Genomic DNA, 16,536 nt, shown 5'->3' with positions numbered 1-16,536 from the left:
TGGGCTGGGGCTGCTGCCCCTACACACGCACACACACCCCGCTGCTTGAGAGGGAGGGGAGTCCCCTGAAACTCTGAGCCCAACCACTAGGAGCCGCCTCCTCCTCCTCCCTCCAGGTGAGCCTGGAGCCCTTTGGGGCCCCGAGCATCTCCAAAGCGAAACTGTTCCCAGGAGGAAGTGTGACCAGCCTCAGGTTGTCTGTGTTGTGGCCACAGGCTGAAAGCTTTCCTCTCACAACGCCTGCCTGCCTGCCTGCCTGCCTGCCTGCCTGCCTGCCAGGTGTGGGCCAGGGGCGTAGGGACAGCCACCTCCTCCCCTCCCGGCTGAGGCCGGAGGATGCAGCCAACTTTCAACACCTGGGAGACCATTGAACCAGCCCACAGCTCCCAGCTCAAGACTTCAAATAAGTCACCAACTTTCTCGGGCACTTTCCAAAGCTCTGCCCTGCTCTAATGGCAGACGGGGCCTTTTTATACCATTCCACTTTTCCTTGCTTGCTTTAGTTCTCCGGAAACTTTTTAAAATGTAGATTTACTGTCGTTGAGCTGCATTTTCTCCTGAGAGTCCAGTAGCCTAAAATCCACGTCTGGACAAGCACAGAAGGTCCTAGTCACCCCCATCCCCTTCCCGAAGCAAGGATCCCCGCCTCCGAAATAACAGAGCTGGAAGGGACCTCAGAGGTCTTCTAGACCAACCCTCTGCTCAAGCAGGAAATCCTGTAGCATTTCAGACAAATGTCCAATCTCTCCTTGAAATCCTGTAGATGTCAAAGACTTTGAACCCCAGAAACTGGTCGGACGTAGCAGTAGAAAATAACCCAGAGGTTCTGCGGGGGGAAATCCAGATAGGCACAAAAGACATCTGGGGGACACAACACTTCTACACCCCTCTCTCTGCTCTTGCCCGTGGCTGAGGCCCCCCATGGCAGGCCCTGAACCTGAGCCTCCCCCCGCCCCCATGGCAGGCTGACCCCTACATCGCACACCCTTCCCTAAATGTGGTTCTCCAGGGGGGTTTCTAGCATCTCTGGCCAGGCTGAAGGGCTGATTCCGGGGTGCCCAAGACTTGCCCCACTCCGAGGTTTTGCTGCCCTGCGGTGGCTGCCCCAGCACCACTTCACCCCATGGCAGCCCCCTGGGACCCACACAGGGCGAAAGACAAAGGCTGAAACGCGTCCAGATTTTTGCTTTTTTTAATTAGCGCCTCTTCTGGCACCGGCAGAGCAGCCCCAGAGTTCATCAGCAGAGAACCAGCTCCTTCAGGGCACAGGTGCCCAGGTGAACAAGCCAGCGCAGTGGCTAGCCGATGGGGCGATGGGGGCGTCTAGACTGTCGCTCCTTTGGGTGGGTCCCCTGCTTCTGCCTGCCTGAACTCTGGAGACGGAGGCTCACGGCTGACGCAAGCAAGGCCCAACACGACGGGAGCTTCCCAAACGCCTTCCCTCCCCTCCGTCTCGCTCCTGGGGGCTCCGGAGAAGCCAGCCCGCCCTGAGACCAAGGACGGATGGCAGGGCAAGGCCAGGCAGGGCCTGGGAGCAGCTGGGAGTTCCTTTGGCGAGAGAGACGCTGGCCTTTGCCCAGGGCCCGATGTGAGCCCGGGGGGCAGCTAAGGCAGAGCCATGGGCAAAGGGGTGTCCAGGCCTGGGGGCTGAGGGGCTAAATTCTGCTGCTGCCCCAAGTGGGTCTCAATGCCGGCCCCCTTACTGGGCAGGCAGGGGGCTGCCGAGTGGCCGGTGGTGCCCTGGAGGCGAGCCCACACCTGCCAGTCGCTGTTCCGGACGGCCTGGCACAGCAGCTGGGCCTCTTCCCGCAGCTGGGCCAGCTCCCGCTGGACCCTGCTGTTCTGCCGGAGCAGCTCCTTTGTCCGGAGCGTGATGCCCAGCAGCCCCGACCTGCGCAGGATCTCCACCGTGTTGTGCAGGCGGCGCTGTCTCACCAGGCTGTGCTCCCCCGGTCTCCTGGCGCCTTTGACAGCCGCCCTGCGCCCAGCGCGGGGCAAGGGGGGGCGAGCGGGGGCCTGTGGGCACACAAGGGCAGCCGTCTGTAGGCTGGTGGGCAACCCTTCGGGCGACTTCTCGACCGAGCTGTCCTTTCCAGTGGGGGCTTCTGGAGGTGCCCAGGCCTCCCCCACGTAGAGCTGCTTGTGCCTGATGGGCTCTGCCGCTGGGCTGGGTGCTTCCTCGGGCTGCCGGCCCGGGTGAGGAGCAATTCTGGGGTAAGCGCCAAGAGTGGGGAAGCGGATCTCCTTGGCAGAGGGCTTCTGGCTGGGGACCATGGGCTTCAGAGAGGCTGTGGGCTCCTGGAAGAGGAGGAGGTGGGCTGCAGAGCTGTAGGCACTCTCCAGGGGGCGCTGGTTGCTCCAGGCCAGGAAGGGGGCCGTGGGGGACACTCCCAGGGTCTGCAAGAGAGCCAGAGGGTCAGAAGCGGGGGGGTCCCTGGGCCGATGCCCGCCTGGCCTCACCCCCCCTCGGCATCCGATTCCTACAGGCAAGGGGAGCCCACACCCTCCAACTGACCGACCAACTGACCGACCGGGCACTCCTTCGGACAGGCAGCCGGGTGCCCTGAAAGGCCGTGGGCAGGAGGCTGATGGTGGGGCCAGGCCAGGGCAGCCACACCGCCGGGGGGGTGAGGGGGGGGAACAGGCTACCTGCTCGAGGATCACATTCTGGATGAAATAGAGAGGCGTGAGACCCCCCTTGGCTTCCTGCCACTTGTCCGGCCCCGGAGGCAAGCGGGGGCTGCCCGGGTCCCCGGTGTCCGTCTGCTCAAGGGCACTCAGGCACTCCGAGCTCCTGTCTGGGCAAAGAGGGGGGGGGGAAGCGAGGGAAGCCAGCGAGAGGACAGGCGGGGCAGCGCCCGGCCAGAGGGGCCCTTCGTGGCCGCCACTCACTCCTGCGGCACAGCCCACACTGCCTGAGGTGGTGGGGAGCAACTGCACCGGGTGGGTCCCCCTCTGCCCCCTTCACCCCCACCCAGGACCCCCACCAATTAATTCCCCACCACTGGGACAGGCAGAGACCCCCCCAGCAAGGGGATTGTTATAGCAAGCCTCCCCCCGCCTGCACCTGAAAATCCAGAGTCCTTTTCTCCTTCACTCCCTGGGCAGCTGGGCTTGGGGGCGCCATGACGGGGGGGCCTTTCCATCTTCTCAGGCTGCCCCACGTGCCCCCCCCCATGTTGGACCTGGCCTGGCCAATGGTCTCCTCTTGTCCTCTGCAGGCCAGGAAGGGGGGGTCGAGGGGTCATTCGAAGGCATGCCCGCACCTCTTGCAGTCCTGTGAGGGGGCAAAAACGGGGGGGGCGAGAGTAAATAGTCAGGGACCCCCCCCCCCCAACATGGCAACCGGCAGCATCTGGAAGGCTCCAGTTCACCCTGTGCCCCTGCTGAACCTGATGCGCCCCACCGGCTGGCACATCAAGCACCCTGCTAAGGGCTGAGCAGAGACAGGCATGCCAACAGGAACGCCCCCCCAATGCCCCCCCCAAGCCGAAAGGGCAGGGCAGAGCAGCTTCAAGGGCACCCCAGTCTCCAGGCACTATGGGGGGGAGAGAAGGGGGAGGAGGGGCTGCGAGAAATGCATCCTACCCACCAAGCCGCGGAAGCGCTAGCCCTGCCGCACCACACCCAGAGGCCACCAGATGGCGCCAGCAGGACCCATGCCCCTCCCAAACTGGGGCGGGGGAGGGGCAGAGCAGGGGGAGCCTCGCCAATCCTGGGGAGGTTGGACCCAGAGCACACGTGCCCTTGGGAACCCACCCACTTCCCCGGGAAAGGCAGAGCCCGACAGAAGGCGCCCTCCCCTCCCCTGCCCTCTCCTCCTGCCTTGTGCTGGAGGCCAGGGAGCCGCCCGGCTGCTTCCTCTTCTCTGGCTGTGGGGGCTTCCAGGCCCCACGGAGGCTGGTGGGCAGCGCAACTAGGAGGCTGTGCAGCCCTCTCTCCCCCAGGCTGGGATGCCAGACACACACACGCCCCCTGGCATCCTTGGCAGTGGGAGAAGCTGCTTTGGGCGATGCAAGTCACCCCGGCCCTTCCTTCCTCCGCCTAACCATCCGGTCCAATGCACCGCCTTCACCAGGCAGGCCGTGCCATTTACAGGAGGCGCCTCTGCAGGCGTCACTCAGCCTCCCAGACTGATGGGTGGTGCAGAGGGCTTGACACGGCTGGGCAGCGCCCTCCTGCCCCAAACGCTGAGATGTGGCTGGTTGTGGGCCACTTTGTTTAAAGCATGCCAAGGGGCAAGCCCCCCCCCATCTGCTCAGCCCTCCTGGCCCCCAGGAATGTCCCCATATTTTATCTGCGCTCCGGACGGGGTCACAGAGAAGTGGCCAGTCCACCCCGCTCAGCCCTGGCTCCAGGGGGCTCAGCTAAGCCCCAACATTGTGAGCTCCCAAGTCCCCCCCCCCCAATCCGCTTGCGGGCCACGTGTCTGCTGAGCCTTTGGGGGGGACAGGAAGGGCCCCAAGCAGAGAGGCTGCACCGCCTTTCCTAGGTCAAGCCAGGTTACGTAACAGCACCACCTGTTCCCAGCATCTCAAGCCCCAGGCTCCCCTGCAGGCCCTGGAGGTGGTGGGCGGAGTGAGATTAGGGGGGGGGGGCAGGAGGAAAAGGCCGGAAACGGGGGGCTTCAGTGGCTGCTCCTGGAGTGGCCAAAGGACGGAGCAGCCACTGCCTGGCTCACATGCTGGGAGGCCTCTCGCATCCAATGAAAGGCAGTGGAGGGGACTGAAGAGATCCCCCTACACACACACACACACACACACACACACAGAGACTTGTTGGGGACCCCCAGAGGAGGGATTTCTAGCCCCTGCGGCTGATGGCTGAGCTGCAAACCACGGCTGATCCCCGGGCAAATAGAGCAGAAGGCCTGGAAGAGAGGCCTCCCTTCGGTCAGCCCTTCCCTTCCTGGGCCCACTCATCACCCCCACCCCGCTCTGAAGCCTCAAAAGCCAGATCCCCATTTGCAGCCGCCTTGCAGGAACCCCCGCCCCACGTATCCATCCACACCCCAGACCCTCCCACCAGCGCCTCCAAGAAACGATCAGTAGAGCTCCAGGCGCCCCTTCCAGGCCGGAGTGACAGGGACCCCCATCGGGCAGGGCTTTGGCTAACCCTACCCCCAGGAAACGAAGGAGAAGAGCAACTGGGAGAAGAGAGACCTGGGCGACTGAAGCGACCCCCCCTCCCCCACCAGCCGATCCCTCCTCCCACTAAACCACCATCAACTATGGGTCGCTTACAGGCCGACTTTGGCTGCCAGCATAAGGACAGGCAGGAAATGGGATTGGGGGGGGGGGGGGCAGTAGCTGCAGACAGAACCAGGGCCCTCCTCAGTTGGCTTCCGGGGTCAGCCTATCCCCCTGCCCTGGGTTAACCTGCCCATCCGCCAGCAGCCTCACCTACCTGCTCAATGGGGCAGAGACCCTCTCTCCCCTCAGCCATCTTTCTTCCCCTCTACCTGAGGAAAGGGGGGGCATTGGCAAGTGAAAGGGAAGCCCCCACCCTCTCATGAACACACCCACGGATCACACCCACCGCGGATTACTCCAGAGACTTCTGAACTCCTGTGTGGAGCGCACACTCCCCACGCTCACCTTGTGCAAGGCAGAGCCGAGGCAAGGGTTGCTACATGACACACACGCGCACACACACAGCTTTCTCTTTCCCTTTTTCCAAGGATCAAAACCTCATGAAGTATTAGTACCACTTATAAAAGCCTCCGTAAGGCCACACTTGGAATCCTGCATCCAGTTTTGGTCGCGGAGACTTTGATAAAAGTGCAAAGAAGAGCAACTAAGACGGTTAAAAGCCTGGAGAGGTGAAAAACGGCTGCAGGATTTGGGTCTGGCCAGTCTAGAGAAAAGAAGAGCCAGGGGTGACATGAGAGCAGTCTTCCATTCTTTGAGGGGGCTGCTGCCCCAAAGAAGCGGGGGGTCAAATTCTTTTCCAAAGCACGAAGGCAGGAGGAGGAGGAACGCGTGGAACCTCAGCAAGGAGAGAAGCAACCTGGATTCCAGGAGAAACTTCCGGACCGGCGGTCTCCTCTTCACGCGCTTCCCCGGGATGCAGCAACCAGGCGGCCACAAGCCCCCCCCCGCCCCACCCCCGTTCCTTTCCCGCGGGTGTCCGGGCTGCTCCCGGGAGGCTTTGGCGGGGGCGCAGGATGGAGGGCCGCCTCCCCCCGGCTCCTTTGCCCCTCCCGCTCCGCCGAGAGACCCCCGCCCCCTCTGCCCCCGAGAGACCCTTGCGGGGTGGGGGGCTGAGGACAGTCCGGGCAGAGCAGGCCCGCCTTGGAGCGCCCCGGGAAGGCGGGCGACGGGCCTGAGCCGGCCGCTCGGAGAAAGCGGGAGGCCGGGGGGGAGGGGATTCCCGCAGCCCGAGTGCGGCTCTAGTCCTCATGGAGGTCTTGGAGGTTCGGGGTCGCGCAGCCCCTACCTGCTCGTTTCGCTTCATGCGGGCACGCCCTCCACTTGATCGCCAGCCGCAGCGACCAATAGGCTACTGTCCCGTCCCGCAGGGGGCGGGCACGGCAGCCACGTGCGGAGTGAGGGGCCCGGTGCGCGGCCACGTGATGGGCGGGTCCAGCGCGGAACACGTGCGGGGAGGAGCCAAAGGCGCCCTCTTGTCGGGCTGCCTCACTTCCCATTGGCCGTTTCACGGGCTCTGGCTTCGTCTCCCGAGGCCGCTCCAGGCCAGGCGGGCTAGGAAGGGGGCGGCGGCGACTTTCGCGCAGCGGAAGCGCCACTTGAGGGTCAGCTCCGGATTCGTGTGAACCGCCAGAGGTGCCGCTTCCCCTCCCCCACGGGAAGGACTAGCGAGGCCCCGCGGCTAGAGCGGCGAAGCAGCAATCTAAGAAGTCCCGGGCCCGGAGTGCTTCCCTCCCATAGCGCAGGCGCCTTTCTGTCCCCATAGAGCTCGGATCGCCAGAGCGTCGCGGCGGAAACCAGGCGCTCCGAACCCGCCTCTCAGTGACCGGACCTAGGTGGCCCCCCACAGAGAGGGGGCGCGCCTGCGCCAGACAGGGCAGGGCCTGATTGGTCCACAGCGGACGCGGGTCGGCGTTGCCTGCGCAAAAGCAGCCGGAAATCTCGCGGGGGGAGCGCGGGGGATCCTGCCTGACCCCGGGACTCCCGTCGCCCCACCGGTGCAGCCCGGCGGCGCGGTTGCTATCCGGCCGGTGCAGAGGCTGCGAGATGGGCGGCAGATGAACGGGAAGAAGGAAGGAAGGAAGGAAAGAAAGACTCCCCGCTGTGCCCGATCCCGGCTCCGATCCCAGCAGGGCCCGCCGGGAAGGGGGGGAGGCGGCGGCGGCTGGGAGCGCCCGCTGACCGCCCGTGCTGAGCCCGGAGCAGCCCCCGACCCGCCATGGAGGCCCGGAAGGCTGCGAGGTTCGCCCTGCAGGCGCAGGAGGAGGAGGTGAGCGCCCGTCCGTCTCCCCCCCTCCCCGGCAGGTAGGCCCAGCCCCGGGAGGAGCCGCCCCTTTCCTGCTCAGCGCCTCTCACCCGGGAGCCCCACCGGGCCGACTGAGGGCGTTCTCGTCGGCCTAAAATCCGCTGCCAGGGAGAGGTGGGGGGAGCGCTCACCGCTGGGCGTCCATGTCCCTTCACGGAGAGCAACAGGCGAGCGTTGCCAGCTGAAGCCCCGGAGCGTCTCTTCCCATTCAAAAGGGACCACGGGGCTCCCCCCTTTTTCGGGGAAGGGGGGAGAAACAGTACCGGAAAGCGTCTGACTCCCGCGAAGCCTCCTGCCGCTTCTTCCTTGGGCCCACTGGGGGCCCATTCCTCGCCTGCCTCTGCCCCCCCCCCTTTGAGTGATCTGCCCCTTTGTGGATTCCCTTCCCTCCAGTCGGGTGATTTGGGTCCTTGTGCCCGGAAAGCCTCTCTGCGGGGCCGCCATCTCTCCGCACCTGAAACGGATTCTTTGCCGCCCCCATTTCCCTCATTCCCAGGTGGAGCCTCTCTTCAAACCGGTTTCAGCAGCCGGAGCCACAACCATCCCTGCGGCCTCAGCAGCGCCCAAGGGGGCATCCTATGCAGAGTACATCGTTGGTCAAGCCGTGGCCGCCACCTCCTCCGCTCAGCAGAAACCCACCTGTGCTGCTCCGGCTGTATCGGCCAGGAGCATCTCGGAAAAAGCCCCTCCTCAGAACCAGGAGAAGAGTGTGGTGCCCCCCAAAAGCACAGCGGAAGACAGAGGCTCCCCCTTGAACCCCACAGGCCCCAAAGCAGGGGCCAAGCACAACACTATTATTGTCAGTCCACGGCAGGTGAGTTGAAGCAGGCAGGCCAGCTGGGATCGTTCCTGGCCAGCCCCCCCATTTTGACAGCCTGGCGATTGTGAGGCCAGCCGTTCAAGGCCCGTGTGGGTCAGTGCTCGGGGAGAGCTGTCCAGGAAGTGGGAAGGGCTACTCTTCACATCCAGCGCAGACCACTTGGATCTCCCTGGGAACTGGTCAGGGGTGTCCTCTCCCAGGGTTCCTCAAACACCATAGGCGCTGCTAGAGTTCTGGCCTTTTTCTCTAGCTGGCCTGGCCTCTCCCCGGCTGCCGCCCCTCCCTGTTCCCTCAGCAGAAGGCCTTTCTCCACCCTGATAAAACACCTCCACGTTCCTCAGGAGTTTCCACGTACTGCTGATGCTTTTGGAGCCCAGTTAGTGTTTCTGTGGCTTCCTCCCCAGTGACAGAGGACTCTCTTCTTCTGCCTGCAGAGGGGGAACCCCATTCTGAAGTTCGTCCGCAACGTGCCTTGGGAATTCGGTGAAGTTCTCCCCGATTATGTACTGGGCCAGAGCACCTGTGCCCTTTTCCTGAGGTAAGGAGGAGGAGCCCAGACTCACTTCCGCCACCAGTGTTCAGGGGAAATTATAAAAACACTTTAAATGTACTTGCATATACAGCAATATCAGTTTTGAATACAATCTTTGCCAGTTGAAACACAGGAGCGCTTTTTGCCAGAAACAGAGGACTATGTCTGTTCACAATTCAAAAGGAATTGGGCTTATTTCTTTTCTAGTAAAAAAAAAATCTCACAGTACTGCAAAGGAAACCATTTGATATTAGTTAAGTCTCCTGCAAATTCTTTTTGTCAGGTCCAAATGCTATTTCCCCCCTCTGGCTCCATTCTCCATTCTTTTCTTTGGAGCTTTTAAGGTTGTTTCTAAACTTCCCACGATGGCAGCTGGTGAAATGCACAACCTGAAAGGCAACAGCCGATTTTAGCCACACAGATGAAGATTTAAGATGCCTGTTGCAGAATCCAATGCAGATCTGAATCTGCCCTTTTTTCAATCATCGTTGCAACATTATTGGGGTTTGGTAAAACCGAATCTTGATATCGGCTGCCCCTTTGAAAAAGACCAACTCCTTTCTGACCCCTTTGCCTTTGAAGCCTCCGGTACCATAACCTGAATCCAAATTACATCCACGAGCGGCTGCGTAACTTGGGGAAGACATACCAGCTGCAGGTGCTCCTGCTTCAGGTTGACGTGGTGAGATGCACCCCCTTCCCCCCCCCATACCATCCTTCCTGCCTCCTTGGGCAGCTGATTGTATGGATTTCCTTGGCCCCACATTCCTTTCCTTTCCCAGCCCAGCGTCCAGTAACCACACCAGGCCCACGCCGCTTCTGTTCATTATCTGTGGCTGCTGAGACTTTGGCAGCTGATGCAGGGCTGGGCCTGTTGCAGGGGGAGATGTTGGAGCTCAGGGCCCTTTGCTGCCTTCCAAGGCTGCCTTCCAAGCAGTTCCTCTCTTTGCCCTTTCAGAAAGACCCCCACCAGGCAGTCAAGGAGCTGGCCAAGATCTGCATCCTTGCCGATTGCACCCTCATCTTGGCTTGGAGGTGAGACCCCAGCACTGGGTGGGTGGCAGAGACCTGGCTAGGGAAGAGCCCTACAAGGGGGAGGCGCCGGAAAGCAAGTTTCTGCTTCACATTTTCCTTGAGGTGAGATGCCCCTGCTTGCGTAGGAAGTCCGTGCCTAGATTTTTTCAGAGACAGACCTGTCTCATAAGCTGCCTGAGACAGAGGGGCAGGTCTCCTGAACTTCCTGCAATGACTTTCTGATCCTGTCCCACCTGTAGTCCAGAAGAAGCCGGACGCTACCTGGAGACGTACAAGGCCTACGAGCAAAAGCCGGCTGATCTGCTGAAGGAGAAAGTAGAGCAGGACTATCTCTCACGGGTGAGACTGTTTTCCGTTGGCTGGGGAGGGAGGACAGCAGAGGCATCTCCCCCCCGGTCCCTCTGCCCCGGGCACAAGCTGCCACTTGCCTTGCACAGTAGCTAAACGTGGCCTGGTGCTGCCTTTGTTCTCCCCCAGGTCACTGACTGTCTGACCAGCGTGAAATCCGTGAACAAATCAGACACCCTGAGCCTGCTCTCCACGTTTGGAGTGAGTGAGCGAGCCAGTTCTCTGTGCTGGGGGTGGGTTGGGGCTTTGAGCACTCCCCGGCAGTGTACAAGCCAGAAGGGGCCGTCTGTGACCCCCTACCCCCCAGGTTGCTGAACTCCACTTCCCATCAGCCCTAGCCAAAGCAGCAAAAGTGGGAGGGATGGGACTTGCAGTTCAGCGATATTTGTGGAAGTGCCTCCTGTCCTTTGCTGCCAAGCCGCCTTCCCCTTGACTGCCAGGTGGGTGTTGGCACCTGGGCTTTCGCTTCTTTCTGGGCTTATGGTAGGCCTGGGATCGTCCCACTGAGTCCCTCTGCGGTTACCTTGCAGTCACTAGCCAACGTTGTGCAGGCGTCCAAGGAGGACCTTTCCCTGTGCCCTGGTGTTGGGCCTCAAAAGGTAAGTGGGGGCGGTTGCCCCAAGCCCTCGAACCCCTCGGCTGGCACAGTGGAAGGGAAGCTTCTCCCCCTTTCCCTAGTCGGGGGCTTCCCCTTTCTAAGGAGAGCCGAGTCAGCGCCTGGGCGAAGGGCAGCCCCTGGTTGCTGCCCTGGACCTCATTGCCGCTGGTCTGTGGAGCCAGAGCAACGCGGCCATTTCAGGGCGGGAAGCCAAACCTGGTAGCCCAGCTGTGATATTGCTGGACGTCCCGCACTTCGAGTCCCAACACATTTGGGAGAGGCCTGGCGGAAGAGGAGTTTGTAGCGTCTGGAAAGGCTTTTGGTGGGGAATACCTGGAATTCCCAAAGCACCTGGACACCTCCCAAGCCAGCTTGCCTTCACTTGCCCCTCCTCTTTCTCTCCAGGCCAAGAGGCTCTTTGACATCCTTCACGAACCGTTTCTGAAGGTGCCCAAGTGAGGAGGGGGCTCACGACCCAGGATGATGCAGTCTCCTTTGAAACTCCCAGAAGACCAACAACACAAACCCCCTCGGGGGAAGCCTTACTTTGCTGTGTGAACATTGCGCAACAGAGCAGACAATAAAACGCCCTCACTAGACGCTCATGGCGGAGCCTTCAGAGCTCCTGAATTTATTCGGAAGGGCAGACGGAGCATGAATAAAACAGGGACACTTGGCCGGAAGAGAGCTGTCCCTCCCCGGCTGTTAAGTTCCAGCTGCAAATAGTCCAGCCTGGTCCTCCCTCTCCCTCCTCCTGCCTTTCTTTTTGGGTCTGGGGGCCGCTCCGTTCCTTTGCCATGGCTCTTCCAGCCCCTCTGCCTCTTGCCAGAGGGGGGCAGCCCAGTCCAGCACGTTGGACTCCAGGCGCTGCTGCGTTTCTGTCCCCTGTTCCCATAGAGGCTCCTTGTCCAGCTTCTCCTTTTTGCAGGCCAGGAGTTCCCCAGCTGGGCCCAGATGCTCTTCCGGAAGGTGCCCCAGACAGAGGGCATCCCCGGCTCCTCCTTGATGGCAGCAGCCAGGCCCCACAGCCCCTCCGCCGCTCTCTCTCGGCTCCTCTTCTTCTTCTTCTTCTTCTTCTTCTTCTTGCAGCTGGGGGGTTCCCCAGCAGGGTCCTCTGGGGTGACCCCCAGACTCTCTTCCGCAAGGCTCCCCAGAGAGGGGACATCCCCCGGCTCCTCCTTAAGAGTCCCAACACCCCCAGCCCCCTTCCCCTTCCCTGGGCTCTGCTTTATGTAGCCAGCGAGTTCTCTACTGGGTTCTTCTCTGGGTGACCCCAGACCCTTTTCCGGGAGGTTCCCAGACAGAGGGCATCCCCGGCTCTTCCTTGATGGCAGCAGCCAGGCCCCACAGCCCCTCCGCCGCTCTCTCTCGGCTCCTCCTCTCCTTCTTCTTCTTCTTCTTGCCGCTGGGGACTTCCCCAGCAGGGTCCTCTCCAGTGCCCCTCGGATTCTCTTCCGGGAGGCTCCCCAGACAGGGGGCATCCCCCGGCTCCTCCTTGGTGGCAGCAGCGCCCCACAGCCCCTCTGCCCTGGCCTCTGGCATCTCCGCCTCCCTCCCTCCCTGCAAGCGGAGTTCCCATTCAGGCTGCCAGTACCTGGAACTGGGATTCGGCAACTCCTCCGTCTCCGGGCGGGTCTTCCGCTTCTTCGCTTTCTTCCTGGCTCTCCTGCCCGCCTCTCCCGACCAGGAAGCCTCCTCTAAGTGGCCACTTGGCCGGGCATCCTGCCACAGCAGCCGGCCCCCAAGCCCTGGGAGCGTGGCTGGCCCAGGTGCCGCTGCCGCCGCCGGCTCCTCCGCCTCCTCCTTCAGGGGGCGCTGCTCGGGACCCTCCGACGGCCAGAGCGCCTGCTTCCAAAGCAGCAGCGGCCGCTTCTTGCCCCTCGCCCGGGCAACCTTCCGGGGCGGCGCTCCCGAGGAAGGGAGCCGGGCCCCGAAGGGGAAGAAACGCTGCTTGAGGCCTGCGGGGACCTTCGGGGGCGGCCTCTCCGGCACGGGGAAGAGCGGCCGGGGGGCGTCGGGCGCGCTGTCTCTCTCCTGGATCTTCAGGGAGCCCCCGAAGGGCTGGGCGCAGACGAGCCGCTCCGGCCGGCCAGCGGCGATCAGCAGGCGGGCGACGCTCTCCTCCCGGGTCGCTCGGAGACCGTAGACTTTCTGGCTGCCGTCCGGCTGCGATGTCCTCAGAAGTGGGGAGCCCAGGAGCGGCAGGCGGTGGCCGGAGAGGCTGCGGGGACAAGAGCCAGCTGGTCAGCCCCGCCGAACCGCCCCCGCCTCCCCCCTCCGGCCCCCGGGCGTCCCCCGCCGGGCAGGGCAGGAGGCGAAGGGCCGGTCGACACCCCCCCCCGCCCGCCCACCCCGCCGCGCACCTCTCCGGGCGGAAGTCGGCCGGGGCGCGGATGAGCAGCAGGCGCTTGCCGGGCGCCCCCAGGCAGATGGCGGCGCCGGGGTCCAAGGGCCGCGCGCAGAAGTCCTCCGGGCAGCGGAAGCGGGCGGGCCCCGCGGGAAGCCCCGAGGCCGCCGCCCCGCCGGGCGCCCCCATCTGCGCCGGGCCACGTGCAGCGCCCGCCGCGCACCTTCCGGGAGGCTCCATCCCGCCGACGGCCGGGGGCGCGGCCTTCGCGCTGCGCCTGCTCGGGCGTGACGTTGCCGCCCTGGCCCCGCCCCCGCTCGTCCCTTAAAGGGACCGGAGACCGTCGGGGAAGTTCGCGCGGGAGGGCTGCTGGTCCCATCGTCCCCGAGCGCGGCTGATGGGCCTGGTAGTCCGGGCCTGGCCTCCCCGCGCAGGTGGGCTGCCTTCACAGCGCGAACCGAAGCAAACTCCGCTCCAATCGGGGGGCAGCTCCCCGTGCTGTGTGAACCCAGCAGTCCCGGCTTCCTGAGCCAAGCGCGGCTTTCCGCGGGAGAGAGCCGGGGTGCTGGATGGGCCACGAAGCAGGCGAAGCGCGTGCTTAGGGCAGCCCAGGCCCAAAGGGGGCACCGCAAAGTGGCCAATATGGCTTCGTTCGTGCAGTATGTCGACAGGTGCGCGGGGCACCCAGATTCGTCGGTGCTCTGGGCTCCAGGAAGCCTTAATCCGCCACTACTGTGGCCGGCTCGGTGGGCTGCGGGGGCGGGGGGGTCCCTGATGGTGGCCCCCAGACTCATAAGCGGTCAGGCTGGGCAGTGCCTGATGGGCCCGACGATCCCACCAGAAGCGAAGCCTGCTCGGCCTTGGCTGGCCCTGTGCAGCGCGCCCTCCTGCCGCTGGGTGTCGCCGTCGCAGCGGAGTTTGGTGCCCCGGGAACCTGGGAGACAGTTGGTGGCGGCCCGCGGGGACGAGCCTTGCAGGCGCTGCGCGGTCTCCGGGCGGGGATTGCCGCGCAGCGGGCCCCGTTCTCCCACCTCCATCGAGCAGCTCGGGGATCGCCTCGCAGCCACGGCCGGGCCCTGCTTTCGCGGGGGAGGAAGCCCTGCCTGGTGAGGGCAGCCCTGGGCGCTGCTTCCCCTGGTGCTGCCCAAGCGGCAGAAGGGCTGCTTCGCTCTACAGCTAATGTGGCACCCACGCAAGAAGAGGCGGTGCCAGCCTGAGTGGCCGGGATGGAGCCGGGAGAAAGGAGCCTGCCTGCCGCGGGGCAACGCTTAGCAAAGAGGACGGATTTAGGGGGCTCCATCAAGCGGGCTCTGGGGGAACTGAGGCAAAGACCAAGCAATGGGTCTCACCCCCTCCCCAAGCCCTTCTCTGCCCAGCCCCTACCAGAAGGCAGAGCCTGCGGAAGGCAGCCTCAGGAAAGGTGGCGCAGCTCCTTGGCTGCAGTGGGTCTGCAAGAGCCCCGCTGGCGGTCATGGCCTGGGGTGCAGAGAGGCCCCTGGCCTCCGGGCCCCACACCCGCCCAGCCGCCCCCATCTGACGTCAGCCGTGGGTTCCTCCGCCGCGTTTCCCTCCAACCCTTTCCCTCTTGGCCAGGAAGGGCTTATTCCTGTCCTCAAGGCCCTCTGCTTGTGCACGGGAAGCCTCTCGCGGCTCCTTCCCAAGAAGGACTCTCCAGCGGCCAGGATGAAAATAGCCTCCCTTCCTCCCTCAGCCCTTGGGGACTGCAGGCAGGGTGAGACCCGCTGGGCCTCCCTCCTCCCTTGTGGATGCTGCAGCTTCACTTCCAACCTCCCAGGAGCTGACCGGGATTATTTGGGGGGGGCAGGGGGGGCGGCTGGTCCAGCTTCCTGTTTTCTTCCCTGGCCAGAATGGATCCTAGGAGGACCCCACTCGAGTTCCCGGCTCGCACTGCTTGCTTGACCCCAGCAGTGTCCAAGGCAGCCGCCTCTCCCAGTCCAGCCGATATAACTCTTTTTCTGCCAAAGGGAGAGCAGGTGAGGGGCAGCCACCTTGAAAGGAAGCCACCAGGTGTGGCCCAGGCCTTCCCTGCATGCCGGAGCTCTGGGGTCCTCCTTGGGGTATTCACATGCGCACCACCTGCAGCCTCTGGTGGCTGAAGGGACCCACTGAAAAAAGACTTTGGGTCAGCTGCAGCCACGACTTGCCCGCTGTAGGTGAGATTTACTGGGAAGCTGCCTTCAGACCCCTGGGACACCCCCCACCCCCCCCAGAGTGGGCTGCATTTTCCAATCTAAAAGCTACCTCCGTCCTCTTAGGGCCCGGCCTGTCTTTGCAAACCCCCCTCATTTAGCATTTCCAGGCAGGGCGGCATTCTCGGAGCCAGAGGCCGTAAGGGAAATGCCAAAGGGGGCTTTACAGTTGGATGTGGTGTAAGGAGAGCAGCAGCTTATTACAAGTGGCCAAAGGCTGTGAGCTTCCCCCCAACCCCTCCCACTTCCCACTGGAGACCTGAGGGGCTTCCTAGAATCGCATCCTGCTCCTGCAAGGACGGGGGCGGGGGGGGGGGCAGGGGGGTTTAATTTGAGCGAGGGCTCTGTGCCAGAAGGCGATCAGGAAGCCAAACATGCCCATCGGCCCAGCCCCACCTCACCTTCAGGCTCCCAGCTCCCCCCCACCCCTCCTCTGGCAGGGCTAGTCATATTTCAGCACTCAGGCAGGCAGGGCTGTTTTGAAGGAAATGCGCTCCAAAGAAGTGGGGGCTTTTTCCTGAGCGTCCCTGAGTGTAAACATCCCCCTGACCCCTCACCCGCCTTCTGGCCCTGTCCTGGGGAAGCCTTCAGGAGGACAGGGAAAGGCGGGGGGCTTCCGCTCCCCAGGTGCCTGGGTCCTGCTCCCACCCCCGTTTCTCTTGCCCAGCGGGAGTTGTCCCCTCGGTCCCCAATGGAGGCGATTGGCGAGTGGGGCTCTTGGGCGGGGAGGCAAGAGGCTTGCAGGAGAAGGGCCAGGTGGGCTCGGGGCATCCCAAGAGCCTCTGCAGAAACCAGCCCCTGCCGGGTTCAGCCCAGGGACGGGCTGGGCCCCAAGAGCCGCCGCGGTGGCTGGATGAAGCAGGGCCCAGTGGGCCCTTTCCCCAACCGCTGCCCTCCCCCCCCCAGGCTGTATCAGTTCTGGGATGTTTCCGGTGTAGGATCCTGGGCTCCCGAAGGGCTCCTGACCTCTTGCACAGCCCATCCTCGGCCAAGGGGGAAGCGTCAGGAAGAAAAACTGTTTTTCTTGGTTCTTTTCTCCAAGGGGAGGGGAGGGGAAGGGAAGGGAGGGGAGGGTTCATTCTGGGAAGCCTTTCACGGCTGCTGCTGCTGCTGCTCTGCCTGCAGAGCCCCGTTGTGTTCCCGGGAGGCTGCCGGGCTGGCCCAGAGGCCGGCTATTCTTCAGCCATCAGG

General features: G+C 63.5%; 3 protein-coding genes across 8 annotated transcripts; 1 reads left to right on the top strand and 2 right to left on the bottom strand.

Moving 5' to 3' along the window:
* Positions 1–1,176: 1,176 nt before the first annotated feature.
* Positions 1,177–6,668, bottom strand: CIPC (CLOCK interacting pacemaker). 4 transcript variants are annotated; one of them, XM_087939352.1, is made up of 5 exons: positions 6,439–6,495; positions 5,539–5,988; positions 3,068–3,277; positions 2,650–2,798; positions 1,177–2,397 (listed from the first exon to the last, which is right to left on the bottom strand). In XM_087939352.1, the coding sequence occupies exons 3-5, from the start codon at positions 3,246–3,248 to the stop codon at positions 1,606–1,608; spliced, it is 1,122 nt and encodes a 373-aa protein (XP_087795478.1). In that variant the 5' UTR covers positions 3,249–3,277; positions 5,539–5,988; positions 6,439–6,495; the 3' UTR covers positions 1,177–1,605. The 4 variants fall into 4 exon arrangements, with proteins under 4 accessions (XP_087795478.1, XP_026577218.2, XP_087795479.1 ...); XM_026721433.2 differs by lacking the exon at positions 5,539–5,988 and having other exon boundaries at positions 6,439–6,668; XM_087939353.1 differs by lacking the exons at positions 5,539–5,988; positions 6,439–6,495 and adding an exon at positions 5,989–6,094.
* A 557-nt stretch (positions 6,669–7,225) lies between these two features.
* Positions 7,226–11,387, top strand: ERCC1 (ERCC excision repair 1, endonuclease non-catalytic subunit). 2 transcript variants are annotated; one of them, XM_026721435.2, is made up of 9 exons: positions 7,226–7,419; positions 7,952–8,269; positions 8,710–8,813; positions 9,390–9,489; positions 9,766–9,842; positions 10,082–10,181; positions 10,320–10,391; positions 10,721–10,789; positions 11,194–11,387. In XM_026721435.2, exons 1-9 carry the CDS (start codon positions 7,369–7,371, stop codon positions 11,245–11,247), a joined length of 945 nt encoding a protein of 314 aa, XP_026577220.1. In that variant the 5' UTR covers positions 7,226–7,368; the 3' UTR covers positions 11,248–11,387. The 2 variants fall into 2 exon arrangements, with proteins under 2 accessions (XP_026577220.1, XP_087795481.1); XM_087939355.1 differs by lacking the exon at positions 10,320–10,391.
* Positions 11,384–13,411, bottom strand: POLR1G (RNA polymerase I subunit G). 2 transcript variants are annotated; one of them, XM_087939350.1, is made up of 3 exons: positions 13,152–13,411; positions 12,213–13,009; positions 11,384–12,031 (listed from the first exon to the last, which is right to left on the bottom strand). In XM_087939350.1, the coding sequence occupies exons 1-3, from the start codon at positions 13,373–13,375 to the stop codon at positions 11,391–11,393; spliced, it is 1,662 nt and encodes a 553-aa protein (XP_087795476.1). In that variant the 5' UTR covers positions 13,376–13,411; the 3' UTR covers positions 11,384–11,390. The 2 variants fall into 2 exon arrangements, with proteins under 2 accessions (XP_087795476.1, XP_087795477.1); XM_087939351.1 differs by having other exon boundaries at positions 13,359–13,388.
* Between the last annotated feature and the right edge of the window lie 3,125 nt (positions 13,412–16,536).

Source organism: Pseudonaja textilis, chromosome 10 (assembly GCF_049901715.1).
Source record: "Pseudonaja textilis isolate UNSWEBS1 chromosome 10, rPseTex1.2, whole genome shotgun sequence".
NCBI classification, from domain to species: Eukaryota; Metazoa; Chordata; class Lepidosauria; order Squamata; family Elapidae; genus Pseudonaja; species Pseudonaja textilis.
This window is presented reverse-complemented; position numbering and strand designations above follow the sequence as displayed.